The sequence below is a fragment of the Synchiropus splendidus genome, chromosome 17 (assembly GCF_027744825.2).
Source record: "Synchiropus splendidus isolate RoL2022-P1 chromosome 17, RoL_Sspl_1.0, whole genome shotgun sequence".
NCBI lineage: Eukaryota > Metazoa > Chordata > Actinopteri > Syngnathiformes > Callionymidae > Synchiropus > Synchiropus splendidus.
Genome location: NC_071350.1, coordinates 15,039,367 through 15,064,356, shown reverse-complemented (window position 1 = coordinate 15,064,356; position 24,990 = coordinate 15,039,367). Strand labels below are relative to the sequence as shown.

Below are 24,990 nucleotides of genomic sequence, written 5' to 3'. Positions count from 1 at the left end.
GGTCGCTGGGTCACGTGACTTAGAGATGAACTGACTCTCTGGGCTTTGCTTGGCTCTGGAGATCAGCGCTGTTCTGTCTGACAGATGAAAGGTAAAACAGTTGAGAGTCATCTGAAGTGACTCCCTCAACCGCTCCGCCAGTAGAACTAGTCCCAACCCCAAATGCAGTCAGACATGTTTGATTTTGAAATGCTAACGCCAGAGGTCGACGAAGCTCAGCATCACAGGTGAAAAACATCCTGAAAACACGCAGCACATCTGCGGCGCTTGTCTCCTCGCGGCTCCTCTGATGTGCTGAGCCTCTTTCAAATGATAATCCAGAGAGCATCGCTGGCTCTGTTGTGGGGCTGCATGAAGGCTGACGCCAAGATTAAGGACACAAACAAGCTCGACCTGCGACACAGAACGCGGCGACGGGAAATAATTGTTGTGAGTTAGCTTCACGCCGCTCTGTCGTTGGACGACCCGCGAGTGTAATTATCAGATGACGGGTGTTGTTTATTGACACCGTGAGATTCACAGGCTTGTTTGTTAGTCGTATAAAAAAAAAACAAGTTATAGCAACTTTTCTTGTGTCAAAAAAAAAAGCTGAGTCACTGCAGACAGCCGCGGATGAATCACGGGATCAGCGTTTAGCCCGGCTAAGCTAGTTAGCAAGCATACTTTGAAATTATTATTGTGTTATGTACATGGGTGCTAACAGGCTAATAACTAGCTTTTGACTCGCTAGAATGAAATGGTCATCTTATTGTTTATTCAGAATCAATTCAGTTTTTGTTTTGTTGCCCAACTCTTTTAGCATCTCATGCTAATGTCAAATGATTCAGAAAGTCATTTAAGATGGACCATGTGACGAAGGCATTTCTTGGACTGAAGCTGCGGATGAAAGTACGAACAGATGCCTCCCCCTCCACTTCCGTCTCACCCACACTCGGATGCGAGGAGAGCGACTCCTTCAGCGCTTCTTTCTCTTCCCTGAATTTGACTTGCAGAGTCGGTAAACACATTAAGAGGATTTTGGAAAGCTCTCAGCCGCGCTGCGGTCTTGACATCATAATCTAATGTTTTGTTTGGGGAAGAGCCAGAATCTGAATTTTAGATGTGTGTTTTTCATTCGATGGCAAGTGGGGTGGCGCTAAAGTACGAGGTGTTAGATGAGGTGTTGCAGAGGGCGGTGGTGTGGTGCCGGAGTGTGAGATTGAAGTGTGTCAGTGCAGCAGACCCAGCCGGTTTGAGACGCAGGTTTGAACATGAAGCCCCGACTGCTGCAGCCTGCAGGACGGATCGAGAGCTGAAGTGACATTTCAGTAACCTCTCACACATCTGAGGTGCTATGTAACACACACCAGCTGCCCCCGACCGACACCAGGTTAAACAGCAGAGATCTCAAATGAAATGAATTTTAAAACTATATAGGAAGCACTTTTTGAAAGACTGAAAAAAAAAAAATCAGTCTATTCAAAATATTGATTGTAATATTCATAATAAAGTGGGCAATGATGATCAGGTAGATAACTTGTCTGAATGACTGAAACAGTGTCAGTGACAAAGAGAGGTGGTTAACAAAAAATATGGATTAAAAAATTGAATAAATAATCACATTAATTATATATATGTATATATATATATATATACATATATATATATATAGAGAGAGAGAGAGAAACTAGCAGAAATATATTATTAATAAAAATAAAATTAGTTATATATTTTTATTTATATTATAAGTAATGCATTTTTTATATAATATTTTTTATATAATATTTTTAAAAAAATAGCCTGGCACATGTGACCTCAACGCAAGGAAATAATAATTCAAATAATTCCTGTTAGATTGAACCATAAATAAGCTATTTTTTAAGTAACTGACACAAACAGAATAATTGGAAAAATAATCCATGACTAAAAAGGTATAACAACTAAATGTATAAAAAACTGCATAAAATAAAAATAAATTACTTGTGAGTGATTTATTTAAAAAAAAATAAAGGAAATTTACAGTATGAATTTAAACTCAGCAATGATGCTCTTTTATTGGCTGAAATAATAACAAAAAAATAGTGGCATTCCAAAACTGACTTGGGGAAAAAAAATCTTTGTTTTAATCCTGAGCAAGAAAAAAATGAATGATGAACGATGAATACGATGAATATACATGGGTCCAACCTTTACTAAAATGGATGTAACTTGAGCACCGAATCTCTTTTTTCATTCAGATAAACAAATGTAACTGAAGTCCATGTGTGTACACAGTACTTGTTTAGATCATTTCTTTGAAGCTCCTAGCTGTGAACTCTGTTAAGTGTGGACCTTCTCAAACAGAAGGCTGACACACCTGAAGGATACCCGATGATCGTCTGAATAATTCATCTGAACATCGGTCGCAGTGAAAGAGGACGAGTCACTCCAGATTGAGACACTTGTAGCTGTCAAGTGCATCTGAAAGTCTGTGTAATCCCTGAACCAGCATGTTCCCGACTGGCTGCTCTCCCGGTGCTGACCACCGTTTTAGCAGGGATTACATTTATGCTCCATTTTCTTGAGGCTGGCGACGATTAAGCGAAACTTTGGTGATAAATGAGAGCAAAAGAAACAGTTCACAGCTTGTTTTATTTCACGTTTGAAACCAAGAGAAGAGAGACATGGATGCACGGGTTCACCAGGGTTGCTACATATCGACTAACAGCGTCACAATATTCTCATCGACAACATCGTTCAACAGAAAGTGCTCACAGGCGAGTCAAGCTGGCGAACGAGTCTTTCCAAACTCCATATTGTGTGAAATGCTCAGACAGGCCACCGAAAACTGGCGCTTCGAGTCTGGCAACTAACAATATTGTGTTCAGCTTGTACAAATGAAGCCGCGCGGGCTCACACACTAGTCTATGTGCAGCTCAGTCGGGGAGGGGGGGGGTTCAATTTACAGCACGAAAACATGAGCCGACAAAGTAAGCATCTGAAATCAAGAGCACAGAAGAGGTCAGGGGTCAGGGCCGCTCAACAAGACCAGGGAGATTTTGGGCCATGAGGACAGACATGCCCGAGAAAACACGTAGGTGAGATGCGCTAGACACGTCGCCTCATGCCTTTTTACAGTTCCAAACATCCATCTAGTAAAAAAGGAGTCACAAAATAACAATCGGTTGGGGGTCAGACGTGGAACTCAGAGCAGATGTGACTCTAAAGGTTGTATCCCAGTGAAACTACACAGCCTGTTCGCCTGCATGCACGTCGTCTTAGTGGTATATATATGGAGGCGTTTACATCTCGACACCTGCCACTTCCTCCCGTCGGCTCAGTGGCTGTCGCTGCTCGGCGGTTTGGCGTCGTGCTGCTGGCCCGCCGCCCCCAGCCAGGGCGAGACAGAGTGCGAGGTGGTCTGCTTGGCCATGCTGTAGTGGCTGATCACGGTGTAGAAGCGGCCCCTTGAGTTAGCGTCCTGAGCGGCGTAGTAGGCCTCCAGAGAGGCCGGGATGCAGCGCTTGTGCTGCACAGACAGACACGTCTTTGTTAGAGGTGGAAGCATCGCAGCCAAAGTTGCTGAAATCAAGTGGTGAGGAGTATTATGCCGCCATGTGACAGTACTTCGGACCCTTTGGAAGGTGGAACCCGCGTCAGCATCATTTCACTTTGGTGGATCACTATCAGGAACACTACTGCCACCTGCTGTCTCACTGTGAATTTGTCTATCAACGATGTTTAAAATGCTAAAAAGGTGTCTCACTATGAAGCAACAACTTGCTGTAGTGTGGAAATGAGCAGTACTGCTGAACTAGATGAATTACTACATAGTAATTCCATGAATTACTCGCCAGAGATTCACCACTCACTTTATGTATCCATTATTTGAGCGTGTTTTGTCTAAACGAAGGACACTTCACATATTGTCCAAGTTCATTGTTATTTTTTATCTTAAACTTTGCATTTTATAATCTGAAAATAAATAAATTAAATAGACCTTGTTATTCCCCAGGACATGCGTCAACCCAAGATCTTGGATATTCACTTTATCCTATCAACATGGAGAAGCAGAGGCTCTACTCCGAGTCTCTCCCGGGTGACAGACCTCCTCACCCGATCTCTAAGGGAGACGCCCACTACCAGTCAGAGAAAACTCATTTCCTGCCCCACAGCTCATAGCTGGGGGTCGGAATGAAGATTGATCGGTAAACAGAGAGCTTTGCCTTTTGGCTCAGCTCTCTCTTACATGACGGCGTTCCAAATATCTAAACATCTGACAAGGCCACAGAGACGACGGCCATGACAGCGTTTCCAATGACCAGAAGACAAACAGAACTAATGGGAATGTAACGGGTCGACACGTTTAGCCGTTTCCTCTCTGGTCACAATTGCAGTAAAACCGTGACCCAGTTTCCTCTTAAGCGTCTGCCGTTTAAATTGCTAGCAAATGATGAAGAGCGCGACTCATTCCGCTCCCACTAACGGTGACTAATTACCAAGGAGAATGTCGGTAACCAGGACGGCGGCTTCGGCTCCTGGCTCCGATAACCGGCCTCAAATTGTACTTAATCCCAGAGTCTTTGTTCAGCGAGCAGCTTTTGAAGCTAATGCCTGTTTCATTGTGTCGCGGCTGATGACAGCGTGGAGGAGCCACTTCGCTGGCACCCGAGTGTCTGCTTTAGTATGTTCCTTTCATATTCAAATAAAGATCAAAATAATAATAATAATAATGTTTCACACTGCGCTTCAAATAGGTTGAAATTGATTTTAAGGATGAACTCATTTTTATTATCATGTTTTTATTTTAAACCAATCTCACAGTGGTATTTGTATTTAAAAAAAAATAATTTATACATAAATAGACACTATTCAACATTGTTAAAAAGTTTTTTTTCATTTTTTACAGCTCATTGTAAATTTGCATTCATTACAGTTTTCACAGTAACATTTTTTTTAAGTAAACATAACGCCATTTGTTTTTATAAACGGAAGATAAATATTAAAAAAGAAACTACTCAACATTTTCTTTCACATTGTTAAAAAATAGGATCATATGAAATTTTACTTATTTTTAATTACATGATACAATTGCAGATTTAGTTGAAAGAAAAACTGTTTTTCTTTAGCATTTTCCGTAAAAAAAAAAAAATATTGACAATAATGGATTTGTAATGGGTTCAAAATAATTTAAAAATACATATCTTTATTAAATAAATAATTATTTCACCAACTTATTTTGCTTAATATAGCGTTATCTCAATATAAAATACACATGAAAAACATTATATATTATAGACAATCTACATTTTTCCTTTTGGCATTTATCCAGAAAAAGGAAAAAATAATGTAAAATACATCTAAATTAAAAATTGACCCCTGAAGAGGCTGTCGCGTGTCGTCGGCGGGTTCATGACAAGGGCGCTGCCGTGAAGAAATATGACTCACTTTATAGATGAATCCATCCGGGCAGGCGTGGTCGTAGGTGAAGGCTTTATAGACCACCAGGAACACGATGCAGGCCAGGAAGGCCAGGGCCAGGATGATGAGGATGGTCACCTGCAGGGATCACACACACTCATGAGCCAGAGAAACGAATGCTAAGATGCTGTTGACGGAGGTCAATGGTTCCTCAAGGCAAGGCCTTCTAGTGAGATGCAGGCAGTGCTCCAGTTAAGTGCTAGTTTGCCGCCATGGCGACCAGGGTCTCAGTTCAGAAAGAGAAATCTGAGTTGTTGACTCTCATTGTGAAGAGGATTTTGGTCAGTCCGCATTCATCTAGTCACCATAAGGTTCACTCCACTCAGAGGCCATTTCAAACTGCGTCTTCAAAACTTCCACTCTTTCAATCATCAGCTTTTGCTTTCCGTTTTCACTCGCTTCTCACTTCCACTGAACAACAGCATCCTTAAAAACCCTTCCAGTCATCATGAACTTATTGTGAAAAACAAAAAAAAACAAAAAGAAAATTCCAAATAGAGGAGCTTGTCGCTCACAGTTGCAGCTATGGAACAGCTCAAAATGATTTCTTATTACAAGACTTATAATGGATATAAAAGCACTTAGCACTTAAAGACAGACTATTAACAAGTGTCACGTCTCAAAGGGAAAAAAAATTGCTGTAAATAGGGAACCGTCAGACTTATCGTTGACTCTTTGTAAATCCCCCGCAGTGATAAATGGCTTCATTTGAGGCCCTGGTTTAAGCTGGTTAAAACCCAGCGTGACCTATATTTTTACATTTTTTTGTTAAACCCTCAACTCGGCTCTCTAAGTGGTCAGATTATCGTCAGAACCCTCGCGCTGTGACTGAAGCATATTGTCGCCGTTTGCCGACAGGGACTCGCGGCGCTCATGAGCGAAGAGATTTGCTGCCGCCGGCATCATATTCATAAAAAGACGCTTGAGTCGCGCGGCGAAGAAACGGCGCGGTCACTCTTACTTTCGGCTCCGACACCCGTGACGTAGATTAGTGGGATTAGCGCCGGCGTTTACGTCCCACTGTTGCGTTGACAAGCTCTTCTGAAACCCCTGATGATGCTGCTGCCGTCGTGTCGGGGACAAATCCATCAAAATCCATGGTGACCTTCGTCCATTATTCATAATCTGGCAGTAAACCTGAGGAGGTCACAGCAGCGAGGTCACAGATGATGGTTGGAAGTGGAGCTTCTTCGGTAGATCCCGGCTAAAGCCGTCGATCTGCACTGGACTAGTGTGACTGAAGGACCTGGCGACAAGTCCATGTACGGTATTTCAGTGCGCATGAACCGGCAGTATGTTCTCCCAAATCCAATTCCTTTGAGACAGAAAGCACAAGGGATGTTCTGGGAGAAGCTTGTTGAATCCTATTCCACTTCATTTCCAAACTCATTGTGATGTTTGTTACCATGGTTACGGGTCTGGGATTGATCCAGTGCATTTATTCATTTAGTCCTGTTGTCGGTTGATCCTGGCTGCTGTGACTCACCGATTGTTCTATTGGACGCAGGTAGAAGCAGGCGGTCATGACACAGAACAACATGTCCTTTACAGGTCGATGTCATGACGCTCTGCCCGCCGGCCCCTCGTGTCCCCTTTTGCAGCCTCCTGTTTTATCTGTGTGTATGGTATGTAAGTATGTTTTACTTTGAAAATGCATGTTCCTGCGCTGGAAATCCCAAATCTGTATTTTTATTTCCTTGTTTATTTCGAGTCAGTTTTGTCTGTCGTTTTCAAAACCAATTTATGGCACTTAGTTCTCCAAGAAAAAAAAACTGATATGTAGACTTTTATAAAATTGTTATTCTAGTTGCATGTTAAATTTGACCTATAATGATGTATTATTATCAGTATATATTTGGGATTTCATTTTATTTAATAAATGTACAGACTAAACAATTAGGCTTCAATGAAAGGTTTTCTTTTTTATTGGAGAATATTTTAATATTTTAGTATTGTTTTCGTCATGACTCAAAACATCTGTTTTTTTTTTCTTTTTATTATTTACTTTCTGACACTATTTAGTTTCACTAGAAACAGTAAAAATTTATTTTTTCCTATTTGACTCATTCAGATAATTTAGGTTTGGTTAGTTTGTTATTTATTGATAATTTATATTTTCTAATTAAATTCTTCTATGCATAACTGATACCATAACCTAATAGCAAAACTCTATATGTTCACCACCGCGACTTAGTCTGCATACACAGTACATTACTAAAAAAAACTTGACCGGAATGAAGCTGCTTCAATAGTCCTGACAGACCGATCTCCTGTGAATGCACTTTAATAAATATTTATAAAAACATGGAAACATTCCGATCTACATGAGCCATACATTTTTCCATCCTGTGGGTGCAACGCCAACACCCACACTCTTCACACACAGCATATGCAGACGCCTTCAGAACCGAATCAGAAAATGTGAGACAGAACAGAAGTGATAAAAAAAAAATGAAGCCGTGAGGAGAAAAAAAACTTTTTTTGTGATGTGGTCTCGGACCCAGGACACGTCGGCCCAGGATTCCTTAGGTCTTCTGATGATTCCACCATGATCCGCGCTCAGACCAGCAGAGGAAAATGGATGCCAGGATCAAACTGTGTCCAATGAGCAGCAGAATACTAGTTCTGTAGCGACACGCAACAGCAACTGCGACTCAACGTCCATGTTCAAGTGTAGACCAGCATCAGCAAAACTTGGAAAGTCAGCTCTGATCTGAGGTCAGGTGTCACGTGTTCACTGTGCGAGCGATAACTGCAGAAGCAGCCATTGTGTTGCGAGCTTCTCTGATGTTCAGGGACATCACCAAGGTCAGGCAAACAACAGGAACAACAACAGGACGGAAAGAAAGGAGCGATGCAGAACCCAGCTTCTGTCGAGCACACAGGACGCCACTTTGTTGGTTTTCAACAGAATTAATCCTCCCTGGTCTGAGCGAGCACATTCTGAGGTCACTCGTCCTCCACGAAAGCTCGGAGGGAAACGCTGAATTCTCTCTTTAGCTGCTCCAAGTCGGCCATTGTGGCGCTGCGCGGGGATTAAGTGAAGACTCCACGTCCTTCAGCAAGTATCAGCGCCTCCAGGATTTTTGAACTGCAGACAAATTAAAAGACTTTTCCCCAAATCCTGGCTGAGTGAGGGAAGAGCTGGTGGGATTACCGGCAGTTCCAACCCGACAGCAGAGCTGTGCAGTCGGCGGGTTTGCACTGAACCACCGATGCAGCCGGCTAGCGTTTGGAAGTCACAATGACAAGGAGAAATCGTTGTTTTTCATCATCAAAATGGGCTTTAATTCACGATCAGCCGACACTGAGCTGCTCCCAGGAGACTCGGGAGATGTTTCTCCAGCCTGTCCTCCGTCTGCTTCAAGGCCTCTTCCTATTTGGACTTCTGGAACACCTCTACAGGGGGCATCTCTTTTGTTTATACTAGGACTGCACCATAACTTCTTAATATCCTTGCTTCCACTGAATATTTAATGGTTCACTCCATCCACGTTACTTTTTTTTTCCCATCACATTTCGTAGCCACCGCATGATGGCGCCTCACAACAGTCACAGTTTATAATGTGGCCCTTTAGGAAATTGAACAGCCCACCTCTACCATAACAGAACCAGAAACGTGGGCCAGAGATTGAACAAGTGATTCTGGAGTCGGCACAACAAAGTCCCACTTGAGAGCCACGGCTGAGTCACAGCCGGATTTCCAAAATTAGCCGAAGATGTGGCACGAACAAACAAGCGTTGCAGAAACTGGGAAGGAGCTCACAGGTGATAATGAGAGGGTGCGAAGGCGTCGTCCATCACTCCGAGTCTGCAGCTAGAAAAAGTGCCTCTAATGAGGCATCAGGAATAAACGTCTGAGGAGGCGGCGAACATCTGGACTGCATTTGATAAACACTCTCTACTCTGCTGTACCAAGACATCGCCAGGAGAGGAGATATGATTGATGTTAAGGGCTGCCACTCACACACACACTGACATACACACACGTAACTAGCATCTAAACAGTTGTTTACATCGCAGGACCAGGTTCATTACTGTAATGGATCACCAGCTCTCAAGTCTCCTGAGAGTGTTTTATGTCCCAGCTTATGTTCACCATGCAGTGTGTCCAGCTGTGTCTGTGTGTGTGTGTGTGTGTGTGTGTGTGTGTGTGTGTGTGTGTGTGTGTGGACCATCTCCAAACATGCTCCCCTCCCCACATTTATCATTAAACATTTATGGGGAAAACTTAGAGGAAAAAGTATAAATACACACATTTAAATGGTTGACTTTCTCTTTCATCAGCTGAACTTTGAGGCTCTTTTGACAGTTTAGTCAGTTGAGCTCAAAGTATAATGCGAGTCACATTCATTCAACGCAATATTTTGATAAAATGTCGAACGCATCAATCCCTCTGTGGACTTACTAAGATTTTTGAGCATCTTAGTGGAGGATTCCATCAGGCTTTTTGCTAGGATTTTGAAACAGGGCATCCAAAACCCCGCCCCCAACCCATAACCACGCCTCCAACCCCACCCCCTCCCGACACACCATGTCAACAACTGACAATTAATAACTTGCTTTGTAAAAAACACAGCTGTAAACATCTATTTGTACCACAGTAACTTGATAAACAACAAATAAACAAGCCTCTGAGTCAAATAAACGTTAACAGACACTCACTGTTGCCACAGTAACACTTTGAGATTGTTTAAAGTTTGGAACTTATCTGCGGTTTCCTGCTGTCATCACTGTCAGACATCCCATCAATAGCAGCGTGCGAGTGTCGCGACCTACTGCAAGATTACGGCGGTAAACAAATATGGTGACCGCGATGGCCAAAATACAGTGGCAAAAGGTTCGAGAAGCTGAGAATTTAGATCATATTCTGCGAAATTACCGGTGGGAAACACAATTTAATGTAAACCAGTGAGATGACACTGCCCTCTAGCTAAAAGCCTGGATTCCATACTACGCGAGATTGACAGGGTACACGGTTTTTCATGTTCTGTAAGGCAATCTCATGAGACATTAAATCAATAAAGTACTATTACCGAAGCGTGAAGGACAGTCAGGCCGAGTTCAACCTTAAGCAGTGGTGATGCTTCGATGAGATGGACGCCATCTACAGCCACCATTTTGTTTTCCAAAACATCCTGGACTTCCTTCTGGTACTTTGTCTTCAGGCCTCTCCACATACTCACTTCTGATCTTGTTTTCTTTCTTGTCACTCCTAACAATAACCTCAGGATCTTCTTCTCAAGCTCTTCTGACTCCTGAGTCTCTAAACCGTAAATGGTGTTGACCACCACTGTCCTAAAAAGCTTCCGTTTCACTCTGCGCCAACTGCTCCTCAGTTTCCGTCATATCCCTCCATTGCTCTGGATGACAGACAGCAAATACTCTAACCACTTTCACTCCCTCATCTTCACTCACCCTCACACACATACGTATTCTGATGTTTTCTCTCACTACAAAATCACTACATCATCACCAAACACGATGGTCCATCCAGACTCCTCCCTAACCTCACCTGCTATTAAATGAGAAAATGTTTAATTTCAAAACATTGAAGAAATGAGACTTACTCTTTGCTCTTTTTCAGAAGCAGCCACAGCTTCGGCTACAAAACTAAGATGGAAGGCAGATCGATTGTTCCATCTCCATCGTTCCTCCTTCCTGGCAGCAAAGCAGCGGAGATCCCGACTCAAATAAGTTTAAGACGACCACGCAGTCAGAGCAGTAATCACCTCCAGCCTAATGAACGGTGAAGGTTGCTCCGGAGGTTGGGGACGGTGGTTATCACAGAGCTCAGCGAAGGTAATAACTGGATAATTAATCTTGAATACCGCGGCCGCTGCTGCTGCCAAGTCTTGACTGCTTTTGCTTGGCAGCATAATTTGGTCGGCCCGATGTGATGACATTCATGTTGGCATTTGCAGGGCGACGGAGGAGTTTCATCCTGGAGGAAGTGGCCGACAACACTATGTTTTATGGGGACTGAGGGAGTCGGTATGAGTCGCAGAGATTTGTCTTTCATAAAGCTATCGAGTGACTTTCAGAGGAAACTCTGAGAGATGGAACAGGGGAAAGACTTTCACTATTATACTAAGCGTTCACCATGAATGAATAATTATTTGTGAAAAGTAATGCCGACAGTGAAGATGGGTTTGAGCTACGTAATAGGTGGCGACAGAGACTAATGTCAGGTGGGTAATTTCTCGGGTGCCAACACATCTGAAACTGAACAGGATCCCGATCCGACCAGCTAATGAGGACTGGTTTCGCAAGAGTCCGTGGAGAGAGACCGCGGAGACGGATAGAGCCGGGGAAAGGGAGGAAACTTGGACCAGAGCAAGAGGTGACTTGAGAACCTGGAGGAAGCAAATGTGCTGGAGCAAATCACAGCCGGGGTGCTGGATGGAAAACACCAATGTTGAAACAAAAACTCCTCTGATGTTCAACCGACTCTAAAAAGCAGCGCATCACAAGCTTCTTCAAAGACATTTAGTGACGTCCAAAGCTAATTTCGGTGGAACCCGCCCTTTGGTCTCCTCCCATCTGGATCTTTGCTGAGCGCCCAACGCCAGATTCCTCCTATTCAACTTCTGCCAAAAGAAAAAATCTAAAATGGCAAATTATTGTTGATTTATTTAGCTCAGATCATGGAGACCTAAACGCTAATGTGTGCAAAAAATGTTTTACCAATAAAGTCGGACTGAAATTCCACCTTTTGAAAAGTGCATGAAGAAATCACGTCGAGCGAAAATCCCAAATAACATCCATGAAAACATTCAGAGAAGCAAAGCGGCAGATTGGGGCTGGTTTAGACTCTGAGCTCTTCATCCATCTCCACAACTGTAGCTTTGAAGACTCCACAAATGTTTGCTCTGCAGCATGTTGGTGTGTGCAGCATCAGCTCTGTCAGTCACGCTCCTGGGTTGAGCCCCAAAACCCACCGACGTCGCATAAAAGCAGACGCAGTGAAACGCTTTTCTGTCGAACAAAAGCTGATGCCGTAGCGAGCTTTCTCATCAGATGACTGCACCGCCTGCAGCATTTAGGGGGAAGAAGAAGAAAAAAAAAGGAAGTGACAAGCTCCATCAAGGTGGCTCAGGCCCGGAGCACGGCGGGGCTCCTGTCACGCCATTCCACGGCATCCATCACAGAGACTCGATCAGAGTGTGAGTCGTTCAAAGTGACATTTAAAAAAACACTTGCTTACAAAAACGACAAGTCACTTTTGTCTCCAGCAGAAAATACACTCGGAGGGGTTTGTCCATTCGCAGTTCACTCACCCAAATATTTAAATAAAGTTTGACCATACATGGTTCAGATAACATGTCAAGCTCAAGGCCCCTGCTGGCCAAGTCCTTTTATGTGGCTCACAACAGCTTTAAACATGAATATTTCTCTCAAAATGGCTAATATAAATGCACCAAAAACTAAGTCAATATCGTGATCCAAGCTTGTAGTGATGAGTAGATGAGGTTTCATGAAACAGTGTCCTGATTTTCAGAGGCCAAATGTTCAGATGTTGAACAACCAATTCAATGAAACCTCACATCATTTCTAAACCAAGAGCGCCATCTAGTGACCTCTAAAACCCAGCAATACTGTTTCATGATACCTCATCTACTCCTCACTGCAGGCTGTCTTCCTTGTGAGCAAAGACGGTAAATGATAATAAACGCCACAAAGCAGACCACTTTATTTGCTTTTAATATACTTCCACAGTAGATAAAGGACTAGAATTATGGCTCCAAGATCCGCCATACTGACCGTCCAGTAGCTTAAGACCTGCTCAAAGCCGAATGACCTTGTTTGTAATGAAAAAGGCAGAGGGGAAGTTGCTTGTTGACATATTTGGTTTGAAAGGCTTTCTGGGTACCCTGTGCCTTTGACGGACAGCAGTGTGTCAGGGACCAAGAGGGTCCTGGGACATATGCGCCGGAGCCCAAGTATGAGATAAACCTGCTCCACTACTCCACAGATACTTTAAATTTAAGGTGCGATTTGGATGTGAACATCAACACCCTGCCCCACACATATTCAGAAGACCAGGGGAACTCCAACATCCTCTGTAGCTACGAGACAGAGCTTTCAGATGATGCAAGAGAGCAGAGTGGGAGAGCAGATCTGCCAGTGGACTTGCGTCGTCCACACCTCGTCTTTCATTTGCACTCTCCAGCTCTGTGTTCTCACTCCAGGTTGCCATGGAGGAAGCTTTCCTCTGCTGCCATGACAACAAGAGTTCACTCCAGTCTCCCATAACAACAGCAGGAGAACATGCGGCGCTTCCCTGACTCAGTGTGATTCGAGCCCATGAGACGTTTCTCAGACAATATCGTTCCATCAATTGCCTTCCTCCACTTTTCCACATCAAAGTCGTGGCAGAGCCAGATGAGCGTCTGCATCTCTCTTACCTTGAGTCTCTCAGAGACTCCGTCGGTGAAGCTGATGGTGAACTCTTCTACTTTGGGGACCTTCAGCCTCTTCTTCTCGGTCTGGTACTCAGTGCGCGTCTTCACCACCACCTGAGGGATGAGAACAGGAGATGCTGAGCACTTTTAGGAGCGACAACAGATTTCAGAGTTTCTTTTATAGTAAAGCACTGGCCAAGTGCCACGGGCACAACACTATACAGCACAGTAACATGTCAGAGGAGAGCACCAAGAGAGTGAGAGACTTTTCAAATATGTATTGTACAATTCCAGTAAATAATAAAATAAAAGCAACTGTATCAGATTTTATTTCTCTTAATCTCTTGAGAACATCAATAGAAAGATTATGTGCATCACAGAAAGTAGCCAAATGTCAGATAATGATGAGGGGGGGAAAGGAGGAGACTAAAACATTTGTGTTTTAAATGTTTAATATAAGATATATGAAGTAAAAATGAAAAAAACAGTGACCTAAATATATTTTAGATTTTATAAATACGTTTTCTGGAAAATAAAACAAGATAAAATGCATAATCAAATGTAGCATTAGAAAGAGCCTGACATAAAATATAAAATATATAAAATATAAATAATATGCAAAACTCAGTTTGGATAAAAGAATGTACTGGAACAAAAACAACACACTGATGAAGACACTCGAATCAGGATGCAACTTCAGCTTGAGACCACAGAGCAGCATAATTTATTCCAGCATCCAAACATGCAGCTGTTTCATCCACGCTCTGTGGTGACAGACAGACATGGGGGGTCTCTCTTCCTCACTGAGGCAGGGACACCGACTGAGCCACAAGTCTTCCATTAGCGTGTTTTAATATCTTCAGAGCGAACAGCAGAAACCGCTTGCATTTTCAGCCGAGACAGGTTTAATGTGCAACGGCGAGGGGACGGACGCGAGGTAGCCGCAGAGTACAATAACATTTTCTGCCAAATAAATCCTGATAAAACCGAGCTGTCACAGAAAAATATCATTTTGAACTCAATATCTGCGAGTCACCTCAGAAGGGGTGGGGGCGGCGGAAGAGGGCTGAGGGAGTCGGAATCTCATAAAAGACTTGAGAAGATGTCTCACGGCTGCACATCTGTCGGGCGGATTTATTGTTGGAGGCTAGACTACTGCTGCCTTCTTTTTTTTTTTTTTTTTTTTAAACGCAGCCAAAATATATGGAGCGAGAAACTCTGATGGAGACTTTGGTTGTGGGCAGTTAAGTCCTGAACTGCTTATGTGGAAGAAACTGTGATGCGGAGCTGCTTGTGCGGACGTCCACTTTACCTGAGGGAGTTTATGCGGTGAGGATAACGTCGCCTCCCTCGGCCATGCTTGCTAGCAGAGGCTAACAACAGCTAGCATACTGCAACACTGGAGTTATGTTCCATTCAACCACACTGCGCTGGAGAATCTCTGCACACTGCTACAGCACTGTTACTACCACAATTCTCGCCATATAATGATCTACGGTCAAGAATCAGGAGTCAATTTTTCTGTTCTGCAGACGCCCAGACGCCCTCCTAGCAAAAAGCCAGTCAGAGAACCCTCACCTCTTAAGAGCGTCCTGGGTCTGCCCGGGGAGCCCTCCCGCCTCACTAGGAAACATTGAGGGGACTGCTATTGTCGATCCTCCTCAACTAGCTTGTCTCGTAGAGGAGTAGCACCACTCCTCTTGGCTTTTTGTATGGATGAGAGTGGGAACGTGTGATGGAGAGCTCTGTCTTTTGGCTCAGCTCTTTCTTCACCACAACACAATAAAATACTCTCCAAAGAATTTTGTAAAATAGATAAACTCAGTGCAAAAACTAGAAGAAGTGCTGTTGAAAAGATGACTGCTCGAGGTTTGTCCTTCCTTTACCGCCTCCATCCTGATGCGTCTCATCAACATGAAAGGCAGCGACAGAACAGGAAGAGGAGAGACGGATGCGGAGGCCGGGTGATGTCGGCGTCCTTGCGGCTAATTGACCGCCAGCTCCCGTAGCCAACCTGGCCGCTCCATCCGAATAACAAAAGCTGCTCTTGGCTCGGGAAAAAGCTCTTATGTAAAAGGCGAAGGTTGAGCGCCATACAGCCTATTTAATTGGACCCCCGAGGCTCCAGAGACACGAGGCCCCAGGGGGCGACAGAGACCATGATGAATGTGATCCACTCTCCCATTCATAAAGTCGTTTAAAGGGAAATGATTTTTAGAGATGTGGTGTGGCTTCATTACGCTCCGTTCTCTGGCGCCGAGTTTTGCTCGCCTCATTTAAAAAGGCCTTAGCTGACAGCAGCTCATGGAAACGGAGCTGTGATGATGTCGAACGTGCAAACCTTTATCGACATCACTGACTCTTATCCAAACTGTCCCGAAAGAACCGGAACCGGGTAGACAAGAGATACACCTACAAATACAATAACACAAAAACAGTTAAATCAATAATATTAAAAATCATGATTAAAAAAGATTGAGGTATTTACCTTAATATAAAAAAACTGCTGTTGAAAAATATGTTTAAAAAATCTACTTCATATAAAATACATTTTTATACTTCAAAATGTGGAAGAGAGAGAAAAAAACAACACAGAAAAAAGTTCACATGCAAAAACACACAGACAAAAACTACACACCAAATTAAAATATAAATCTATGTATCATAAGTTCAGTAAAACTGTGATTTTTAAAAAGCTAAAATGGTATTTCAAAAAACAGTAACAAGTTGACAAGTCAGAAAACAGACTTATCGATCCTAAGAAATCCAAACAAAACAAGAATCTTTACTTTTGATCACATGATTTTGTGAAATCTTCAGGCCAACTGCGCCACCAAATAAGATCAGGAAATGAGGCTTCATGAAGCTTCATTCAACAATTACCAACACTTAATTCAATCACAAGAATGTGACAGACAGTAAGACTGAAGACAAAAACAGGGCAAAATAACTCAATTGGACACAGTTCCTCTCTTAAACAACACAGACCCACGAGGGAATCCTGTTTAATGAAGCCGTCCTTCGGAAATGTCAATACGACGGAGCAGGCGAGCGAAACACACTGTTAGCTTTCCGTTGAGAAACTAAATTTAATTGGCGTTTTCCACGCCAACACTGCCCCAAAACTCAAACAACTATACATCACATAAGCAAACATCAAGAGGTTCACCACGTGCTGCGACTTCAGAAGATCACTTCACCTGTCAGTGGTCATAATCTGGACGTGCTGTGGGTATTAAGCTTACTGTCAGGAAAGTGAAAACACTTGTCTCACGCGTGAACGAGTGACTGCGACGCAGCATGCAGATCCCACCGTCGTCCCAGCTCGCCGGGCTCAGCCTGCTATTCTCTCCTCGTCTTCCATCGCAGTATGTTTTTGTTAGATTTGCGATTCCCAGCGGAGAAGCTGTCAGAACATTCCTCTCTCTGAGATTCCTCACAACCTTTTATCTTAGCTCTTAGCTCGGTTTCATCCCAACCCCCGGAAGACCCAGACGGAGCAAAGTTAGTTTCCTGTGAAGTTTTCTTTGCTCAAGGCATCCAGTCTTCTGACGTGTTTCGACTTTTGAGAGCTGAATGTCGTGTTAGGATAATTCTGCGTGAGAAACCTGACTAAGCGCTGGGAATTCCAATAAATGTTCGATGACAAAGTAAATACAGATTAGCCTCAGTAGATCAGATACTACAAAGAACGTGTTCCTTCCTGCTTCCAACTCAATCACCTCATGTGATTTAGAAGTCACATGACTCTTTCCCAACACACATCCATGAGTCATCCATGATGGTCGCCCTCCACCCAGATGGCAGAAGAACCTGGCATCCCTCTCAACGACACCATTGCTTAGGTCATTCGCAACAGGGGTTGCCAGAGCGAGTTATCCCCCACCATATCCTATCATACGCATCCCACCCTCATGATGCCACCCACTGAACCTTGGCAGATCCACTGCTGGATAGCCAACCTACCTGCCCAGACCACAGTCAGGCCTCAGGCAGTTCAGGTTGATTCAACTACTTCTATGGTCCGAAGGATAAACAGAGTCTCCCTCAACAGTTTCAACAACTTCTTGAGACCAATTGGGCAAGAGCAATCCACGGTTGTTTGACATCTTGGCCGCCAAACACCGGCCAACTCCCCAACCTGGTTGCAGCAACCACCTTCACGGTTTCATGGGACACATGACCATCCAGTCTAGGGGATTTGTGGGGGATCAGGTTTACGTGATACGGGGCTCCCTAGGGAGGACAAAGAGAGTACTGCTACTTCCTAAAGTGAAGTCACTCCCTGACGGGTAGATGACGTATCATGAAGCAGTATTATTTCATAAGGGTTGATCAAACAGTATCCTGATGTTCAGAGGCCACAAGATGGCACAGTGAAACCTCACATCATTGCTAAACCAACAGCACCACATAGTGGCGGGGACAGGACACGGTTTCATGATGCCTTATCTACCCATCACTAGACCATTGTGTTCCTGAATGGCAGTGGCAAGACTTGAAGGTGTGGTCACGGAAAAGATGTTTGGTCTCCCCAAGTCAGATTCCATAGCTCTCAACGGAATCACTTGCCTCAACTGGAGAAGTACCAGTATCTGTAGTACCAGTAAGTTCTGGCAAGGTGTTTCTGAGAATCTGAAGGCGTAATAACGAACTATTTTTAAAGGCCATCAATGCGACCAAGTGGTAGCTAAACCAGGAAGTGAAGCTCTCAATGTTCAGATCAATTCAGAACCAACTACAGTTAGTACTTTATAGAGCATGGGGTTCCACGTCCAAGTACGCAGTATTGTCTGTGTGGAGACGATCATTTCCGGGAGGCGGGGGACAAGTTCGATACATAAGATTCCTCTCAGGAAACCTCAAACAGAGGGATGTCATTAATTTCAGGCCTCGCGACTCTGGTGAAAACCACAATTGCCGCGACTTCATGACAACAAAAAGCAATAGCGGATGATTGAAACTAACATTGCTCTTTCAAAATGAGCCGTAAAGTTATTCCTTCTTATCTGGCACATAAACAGACCAGCAGTCACATCAGCCACTTCAGAAGTGTAAATTAATTTTCGAAGAACGACGGCGCTTCTGCGGGCAGATCTGTGGTGGTCGTCATTTTAATTATTACCAATCCTGTTCAACCACTGTCGACGTTGTGACACCACAACAAATGTTTATGTTGGATTACGTGAATATCCTCATTACGGCCTGTCTCAGACGTCGGGGGGATTAGTTTTCTTTTGTTCTGGGGTCCGGTGGATTATATTCCATCTCAGATGTTTGGGTGATGGTAGGATGATGTCATCAGGTCAAGGAATCGCCGCGGCCCATTTACAATATTGAGGTGAAACTACATCAGTGTGGGGGGTGTGTACCGCAGCCTCACAACAAGGAGTCACCAATTGTGTGCTACTGTCTGTCTCTCCACCCGGAGGTTGAGGGTTCACCCCATCACGCTGCTAATAATGTTGCTCCGCTGAGAACCGATGCTTTGACACTCTGTAAAATTCTCTTCATTAAATTAAACAATTAGTGTTGTCACGGCCCACTTGTGTCTCCCCGGAGCGTTTGTGTGTATTTCCTCTCTATTTTTAGAAAGTTCTGAGGCATGAATGAAAAGTACATTCCACATCGGCAGCAGAAGTGTAAACAGAGAGACGGATTTGACAGCTAACAAGATTCATCTTTGCACAGTGTTTGAGGCAGATCTTTCTGGCTCCGCTTTGGTCTCAGAGCGACAACACGAGCAGGGAAACACTCTTGGCATTTTGTTTTTTTGAGAAATCTAATCAAGATACAGTGGGGCCAGCGGCGGTGGGTAGCCAAGCTCGGTCCAAATCTAATCAAATTCTCTCTCTGGGCCAAAGTCGCTGCGCGTCACCTTTCACATAACTATCCAGCCACCATTGCCGCCCCTCCCCCGCGCTCCCTGTAGCCACTGAGGTCACAGCAACGCGGCCGGATCAGCGCCGTCTATCTGTAAAGCTTTTCAGATCTGGGACCTGATCAGACTAGCCGACACGATAAAACGTGCAGTGGCTTTAGACGGAGCAGAGAGATGGGAACCAGTGCCGGATCAGACCCTAAAAGCCCGATTAAAGATCAGAAAGTCCAACTGGATGGAATGAGCACGAGACAGATTTGATCTGCAAGATACGTCTGCGGCAACACAAAACGATTCCAAAGCTCGTACAAGTCAAATGTCGAGAGATAAAAGCAGAAGGAGCAGAAGGGAAAGGTAGTTTCAGGTCCTTGTGTTGTTTGACCTTCTGTGGTTACCACGGAGAGACGCGTAACTGTAAGGTGTCTTGGTCCCTGTTGTACAGGCAAAGGGGAAGGCCTCAAGGTTTTCGTTGACGCCCCCTCCTGTATATCAGGATTTGTCCACCGATCAACGATGAAGAAAAGAGGGACTGGGTTCGGCCGAGAACTCAGACAACTGTACAGTTTTAACCAAGTACCATTGGAATAGAGTTTGTTTCGGGAAATCTAGTGAGGTCTGGAATCTGTGAGAGAGATATCGGTGTAGACTAAGGCTGTGTCCCATTTCCCAGCCTAACACTTGTTTTTGACCCATACACGGTTTTGCACGTTCATGTATAAGTGTAGTGTGTCACAATACTCCTAAGAGCGAGGGCACTCTCCGTACACCACTTGACATGGTCCCTTCAAACCGAGGGAGCTCCAGAGCTGAGTGTGAATATGAAGTGTGGATAGATGTACAGGATACCAAAGTACTTAATTTAGAACAATGTTGGATAGGACAACAGGGACATTTTAGTAGCGAGGACTACCATTTGTTTACTTTCTCAGGTATCACACGGACCCAAATGGTCTTCCGTGTCCGACAACATGTATGTAGAACAGTATGTTTTTATTTCTTCTTAACAAACAACAGTCGGCTAACATCCAGGCTAACGTTAGCATCCTCATACCTCTAACAGATCAACATAGCTTCACCCATTTCTTCTCCGTTGGTTCACCAAACCAAGTGGGATTATCAGCACCAATGCAAGAGGTTGCAAAAACGTCGGAGCAAGCATTTCCAAAACATCTCCAACACAGGATATGCAGGAAGCAAAACACAGCACGGCAGCCAATGACACGTTGTCTTTACACGTGACGTCATCAAGTGTTGTCCAAATTCTTAGGGACGTCAGTCACTTCACTTCGTCGTCGGAGGGCGCTTCATAGTGGAGGGCACTCAGAACCAAGTGCTAGTGTTAGGGTGAATAATGGGACGCAGCCTATGTCTTGTTTGTCAAATGAAGATCAGCATCCTATTCTGCAACACAACACCGAGGGGACGCACAAGAACCAGCACCCTATAGGAGAAACGCTGATACATCAAAAGCGAACTTCACTTGAGGCGTCTTCCCGACATCACCTGCACTCAGACACCTCATTACAGATTTCTCCCGTACGCTCCTGCATCACTTATCAGCCAGACAAATGTGTTGGCCTGTATCATCAGACTGATGCTGGAACTGTAACACAACCTTTAAAACGTCCAAAGAATAACTGCATTTGCATAGCAGTATTTCAAAGCAGTGCCACCAGAAGATTTGGGCTGCCTCTGATAACCGCGTGTTGCGGCTTACGCAGCAGCTGAACTAACATTTTTTAAGTCCTGTGAGCAGCAACAGCAGACGACAAATCTGCAGTAGCTGTCAGAGCTGGTGTGTCAGGAAGCAACAGCGATTTCTGTGGCTCTGTAGTCGAGTGAGACAACGAGAAGACAGCTCGCTCGTCTGCCGGAGCGAAAACGTCGGCAACAATGAATCACTCTCCTCTGGATCGGATCAGGTGATTCTGGACAGAAGCAATAACACGCCTCAGTCCACACGTGTGTGTCACGACCACAGCGTGGACAGGGGACCAGCAGCTGTCTCTCACTCAGCCAGGTTGGGGCTTCTTTGCTTCGGTGATGTTGTGGTGACCAGCTTCATCAGCGTCATCCAGACCTTCTGGACTCACCTCTGCTCTGCCCACTGAAAAACATGAGCAATTGGACGCCCGTTTTTTTCAGCCAGACGCCCTAAATTCCCGCTCACTGGTGCCCTAAACCCAGTGCCATCACACTGGCTTCCAAGAAAAGGGTGTTTCTGTTCAGTAATCTCACTGAATTAGATCGAAATGTACCAATCGTCTTGTCGTCGTGGACCCCTGGCTTTGCCAGCGTCGCCGCCCGTGAACTCAATGTTCATCAGTCTGACAGAAAAATATATCCAAATATTTCTTTACTTTTATACAAATTAAAACTTGAAACATCTTTGAAATATTTGAATCTACACACCAAAAAATGTTAGCCAGTTAGCCACCTGAAGAAACACACTTTACATTCATGTTATTACTGTGAAAATGGCTGTTTATGACACCAAACATGGCTGTCTGCCCTTAAACAGTTCTAGGAAATCCCAGCATCGGGGGCGCAGGTGGGAACCAAGCAAATCTTAGGTTTGCTAAGTGGAACGCCAGCTGTTATGTGCGCGTTATAAAACAAAGCAACACATTGCCTTTCACCTCAGTGTAGAAACCAAGCTAACAAAACAGGCTAACAAGTGTCATTCCGTTTATCGGCCATCAGATCGGCTATGAGGTCGCACAAATGTTTGTGGTTGTTAAATGATGTTGTTGGCCTTTCCAGGGTGTCCCTTCATTTTTATAGTCCGTCAACTGACCGTCTGATTTTGACGTGAATACACAGCTCACACTACACCACCTGCACCTCCAGCCAAGCTAGCGTCACAGCGTCCAAGACCCAAACAACACAGCAAGGTCTCCTGACATGTGCCTGGCAAGTCGAGCGCCAGAACACATCCAGGCAGCCGTAACATGCCACTGAGCAAACTAGGTTCCAGTCAGCAGGGGAATTTTCGGACAGAACGAGGTCAGATGTGTGACCTTTCTGTCAAATGGCATCCAGCCGAGTGACTTCCAAATCTCTCACTGAAGCAACGTTTTGGCAAGAGCCGTCCCAAACTGTAGCTCCACAGTAGCTCATCCAATCCATGACTGATGGATTGGCGGATCGCGGGGAGTGATTTCTGTTCCAGGCCACGGACCTGATGAAACTGATGGAAACACTGACGCAGGTCGTGACTGTGTTCTGGCTGGTAAATGGGTCGAAGGGACTCGCTGAATTATTCAGACTAATCCAGTTCAAGATTCTCCCGCAGCTTTTACAGACAAAATTTAAGGCGCCGAACCGTCAAGCTGTCCCCGAATAACAGGAGCTGCCCGGGGCCACCTGCTGCCTTTTAACGGCCCTGTCAGTCAGCTCAAATCTCAACTGGCAGAAATGTATGAAAACACGCCAGAGAGAGTGGCACTTTCCTCTTTTTTTTCCTTTTGGATTATCTGTTTAAAAAAATTATTGTCATATATTATTGGCCATTTCTCTTCTTCCTTTTCCCCACATTATTACACCACTAAAATGTTCTTTAGATTTCGTTATAACAAGTTTTCTTGCATTTTTTCAATTCGTTTTTACTTTTCTCATTGTTTAATCCAGTCAAAATATGGATATTCTTTTGAATTAAAAATTTTGTCATATTTCTCTACAGATATGTGGAATAAGAAAAAGCTTTCATCTCATCAATGTTCATCAGTCTGACAGAAAAAAATACATCCAAATATTTCTATACTTTCTAGCAGAGAGAGTGGCACTTTCCTCTTTTTTTTCCTTTTGGATTATCTGTTTAAAAAAAATATTGTCATATATTATTGGCCATTTCTCTTCTCCCTTTTCCCCACATTATTACACCACTAAAATGTCCTTTAGATTTAAATATACAATGAGTTTTCTTCCATTTTTTTCAATTTTATTTTACTTTTCTCATTGTTTAATCCAGTCAAAATATTCTACATTAAAAAATTGTCAGATTTCTCTCCAGAGATAGAATAAGAAAAAGGAAATTGTATTTGGGAGAGATTATTGAGTGAATGTGAATCAAGCAGTGTTTCGACACATATTTTTAAAGTCATTTAGTGGCTCAAACCAAAGTGTCCATCCTTTCCAGTCACATTTGAGATGAACAGACGTGTCACTACATGAAGCTCTGGGATGAGCGATGAGCATCGATGAGCTCGTCTACTGTCTAATTGCTTAAATCTCATAATGTGCCATCAGTGCGGCGCTCTGATGCGTCACGCCGCCGCCATGGAAACTGGATTAAACGGCAGTGGTGCAGTTACTATGGGATGTCGGGATGATAAATGACAGGCTGTCTGGTTACAAATCTGTCTCCTAATCTCATCTGGACAAACAAAGGACACGGCCAGAGGACGGCAGGGACGAGGGGAAGTGGGAACAAACCAGAGCGAATCACAGCACAGTGAAGGGAAGTGGCCATCAGAGATGACAAGATGTCTCTCACCTTGTCAGGTGCGTGGCTCTGAAGGCTGCCCACGTCCAGAGGAGTGATGAGGGGAACATTTTGGAATCCGTCCTCCACACTCACAGCTTTGGCCCCTTTGTCCTGGAGATTGCTCCCTAGTTTCACCATTTTCACCACCGTTACAGTCCTTTCCACAGCCTTCCTGGGCAGAAGAAGAAAAACAACACATGAGGACTGGTTCACAGACACGTTGAATTTAAAATAATGGACCGTGAAAAATAAACGTGAAAAATAAAAAGAGTGAAAACTAAACGGGGAAGGTGAGTTTTCAAAAAAAAAAAACAATGGCGAAGCAACGCATGTAAACAAACATGTACGTACAGCGGCGCGTCCTCGTCAGTGTCGCCGGTGCAGCGGTGTGCGCGGGAGGCTGGAGAGGGAAGGAGCCGCTGGAGCCCGGTGTTTGGAGCTGGTGTTTTTGCGGGGGAGCGACGCTGCTACACCGCCTGAGACACACTGGATGTCTGGCGGCAGGTTCTCCAACCAGCACGCAGCCCAACCCCCCGAATAATCCGCACGGTGCTTCCCCGGGCCGCTAGAGGGCGGGGTTTGTTGGGATGGGGTCTCGCGCGCTCGAATCGATGCCTTCAGGAACACCTTGTAAAAACAACTTCATCAATATATACGCTTCAGTTAATAACGCTAATGTAATGGAAGACAAATGTGAATTCACCATGCATGAATTATGAAAAGTGTATTAATTTAATTGAAAAAATGCGTAAAGCTTTTCAAACAGAATTAATATTTTA

General features: G+C 44.2%; 1 protein-coding gene and 1 long non-coding RNA gene across 3 annotated transcripts in view; one reads left to right on the top strand and one right to left on the bottom strand.

The window, feature by feature from the left end:
• Positions 1-12,211, top strand: part of LOC128748323 (uncharacterized) — a 59,197-nt gene extending 46,986 nt beyond the window's left edge. Inside the window, exons 4-5 of the long non-coding RNA XR_008412786.1 lie at positions 11,027-11,241; positions 11,364-12,211. This is a non-coding gene — a long non-coding RNA (uncharacterized LOC128748323). The remainder of the gene's footprint in view (positions 1-11,026; positions 11,242-11,363) is intronic.
• Positions 2,569-24,739, bottom strand: nsg2 (neuronal vesicle trafficking associated 2). Of its 2 annotated transcripts, none has more exons than XM_053846976.1 (5): positions 24,563-24,739; positions 24,221-24,379; positions 13,848-13,958; positions 5,407-5,517; positions 2,569-3,487 (listed from the first exon to the last, which is right to left on the bottom strand). In XM_053846976.1, the coding sequence occupies exons 2-5, from the start codon at positions 24,347-24,349 to the stop codon at positions 3,296-3,298; spliced, it is 543 nt and encodes a 180-aa protein (XP_053702951.1). In that variant the 5' UTR covers positions 24,350-24,379; positions 24,563-24,739; the 3' UTR covers positions 2,569-3,295. The 2 variants fall into 2 exon arrangements, with proteins under 2 accessions (XP_053702951.1, XP_053702950.1); XM_053846975.1 differs by having other exon boundaries at positions 24,221-24,383; positions 24,563-24,737.
• Positions 24,740-24,990: the final 251 nt, after the last annotated feature.

Bases quoted from the DNA above. Each gene is read 5' to 3' on its own strand.
- nsg2 (XM_053846976.1), bottom strand. From the start codon at position 24,349: ATGGTGAAACTAGGGAGCAATCTCCAGGACAAAGGGGCCAAAGCTGTG. The intron at 13,959-24,220 runs GTGAGAGACATC...CTCATCCCTCAG, and splicing joins AGAGCCACGCACCTGACAAG to GTGGTGGTGAAGACGCGCAC. The intron at 3,488-5,406 runs GTGAGTCATATT...CTGTCTGTGCAG, and splicing joins CGGATGGATTCATCTATAAA to CACAAGCGCTGCATCCCGGC.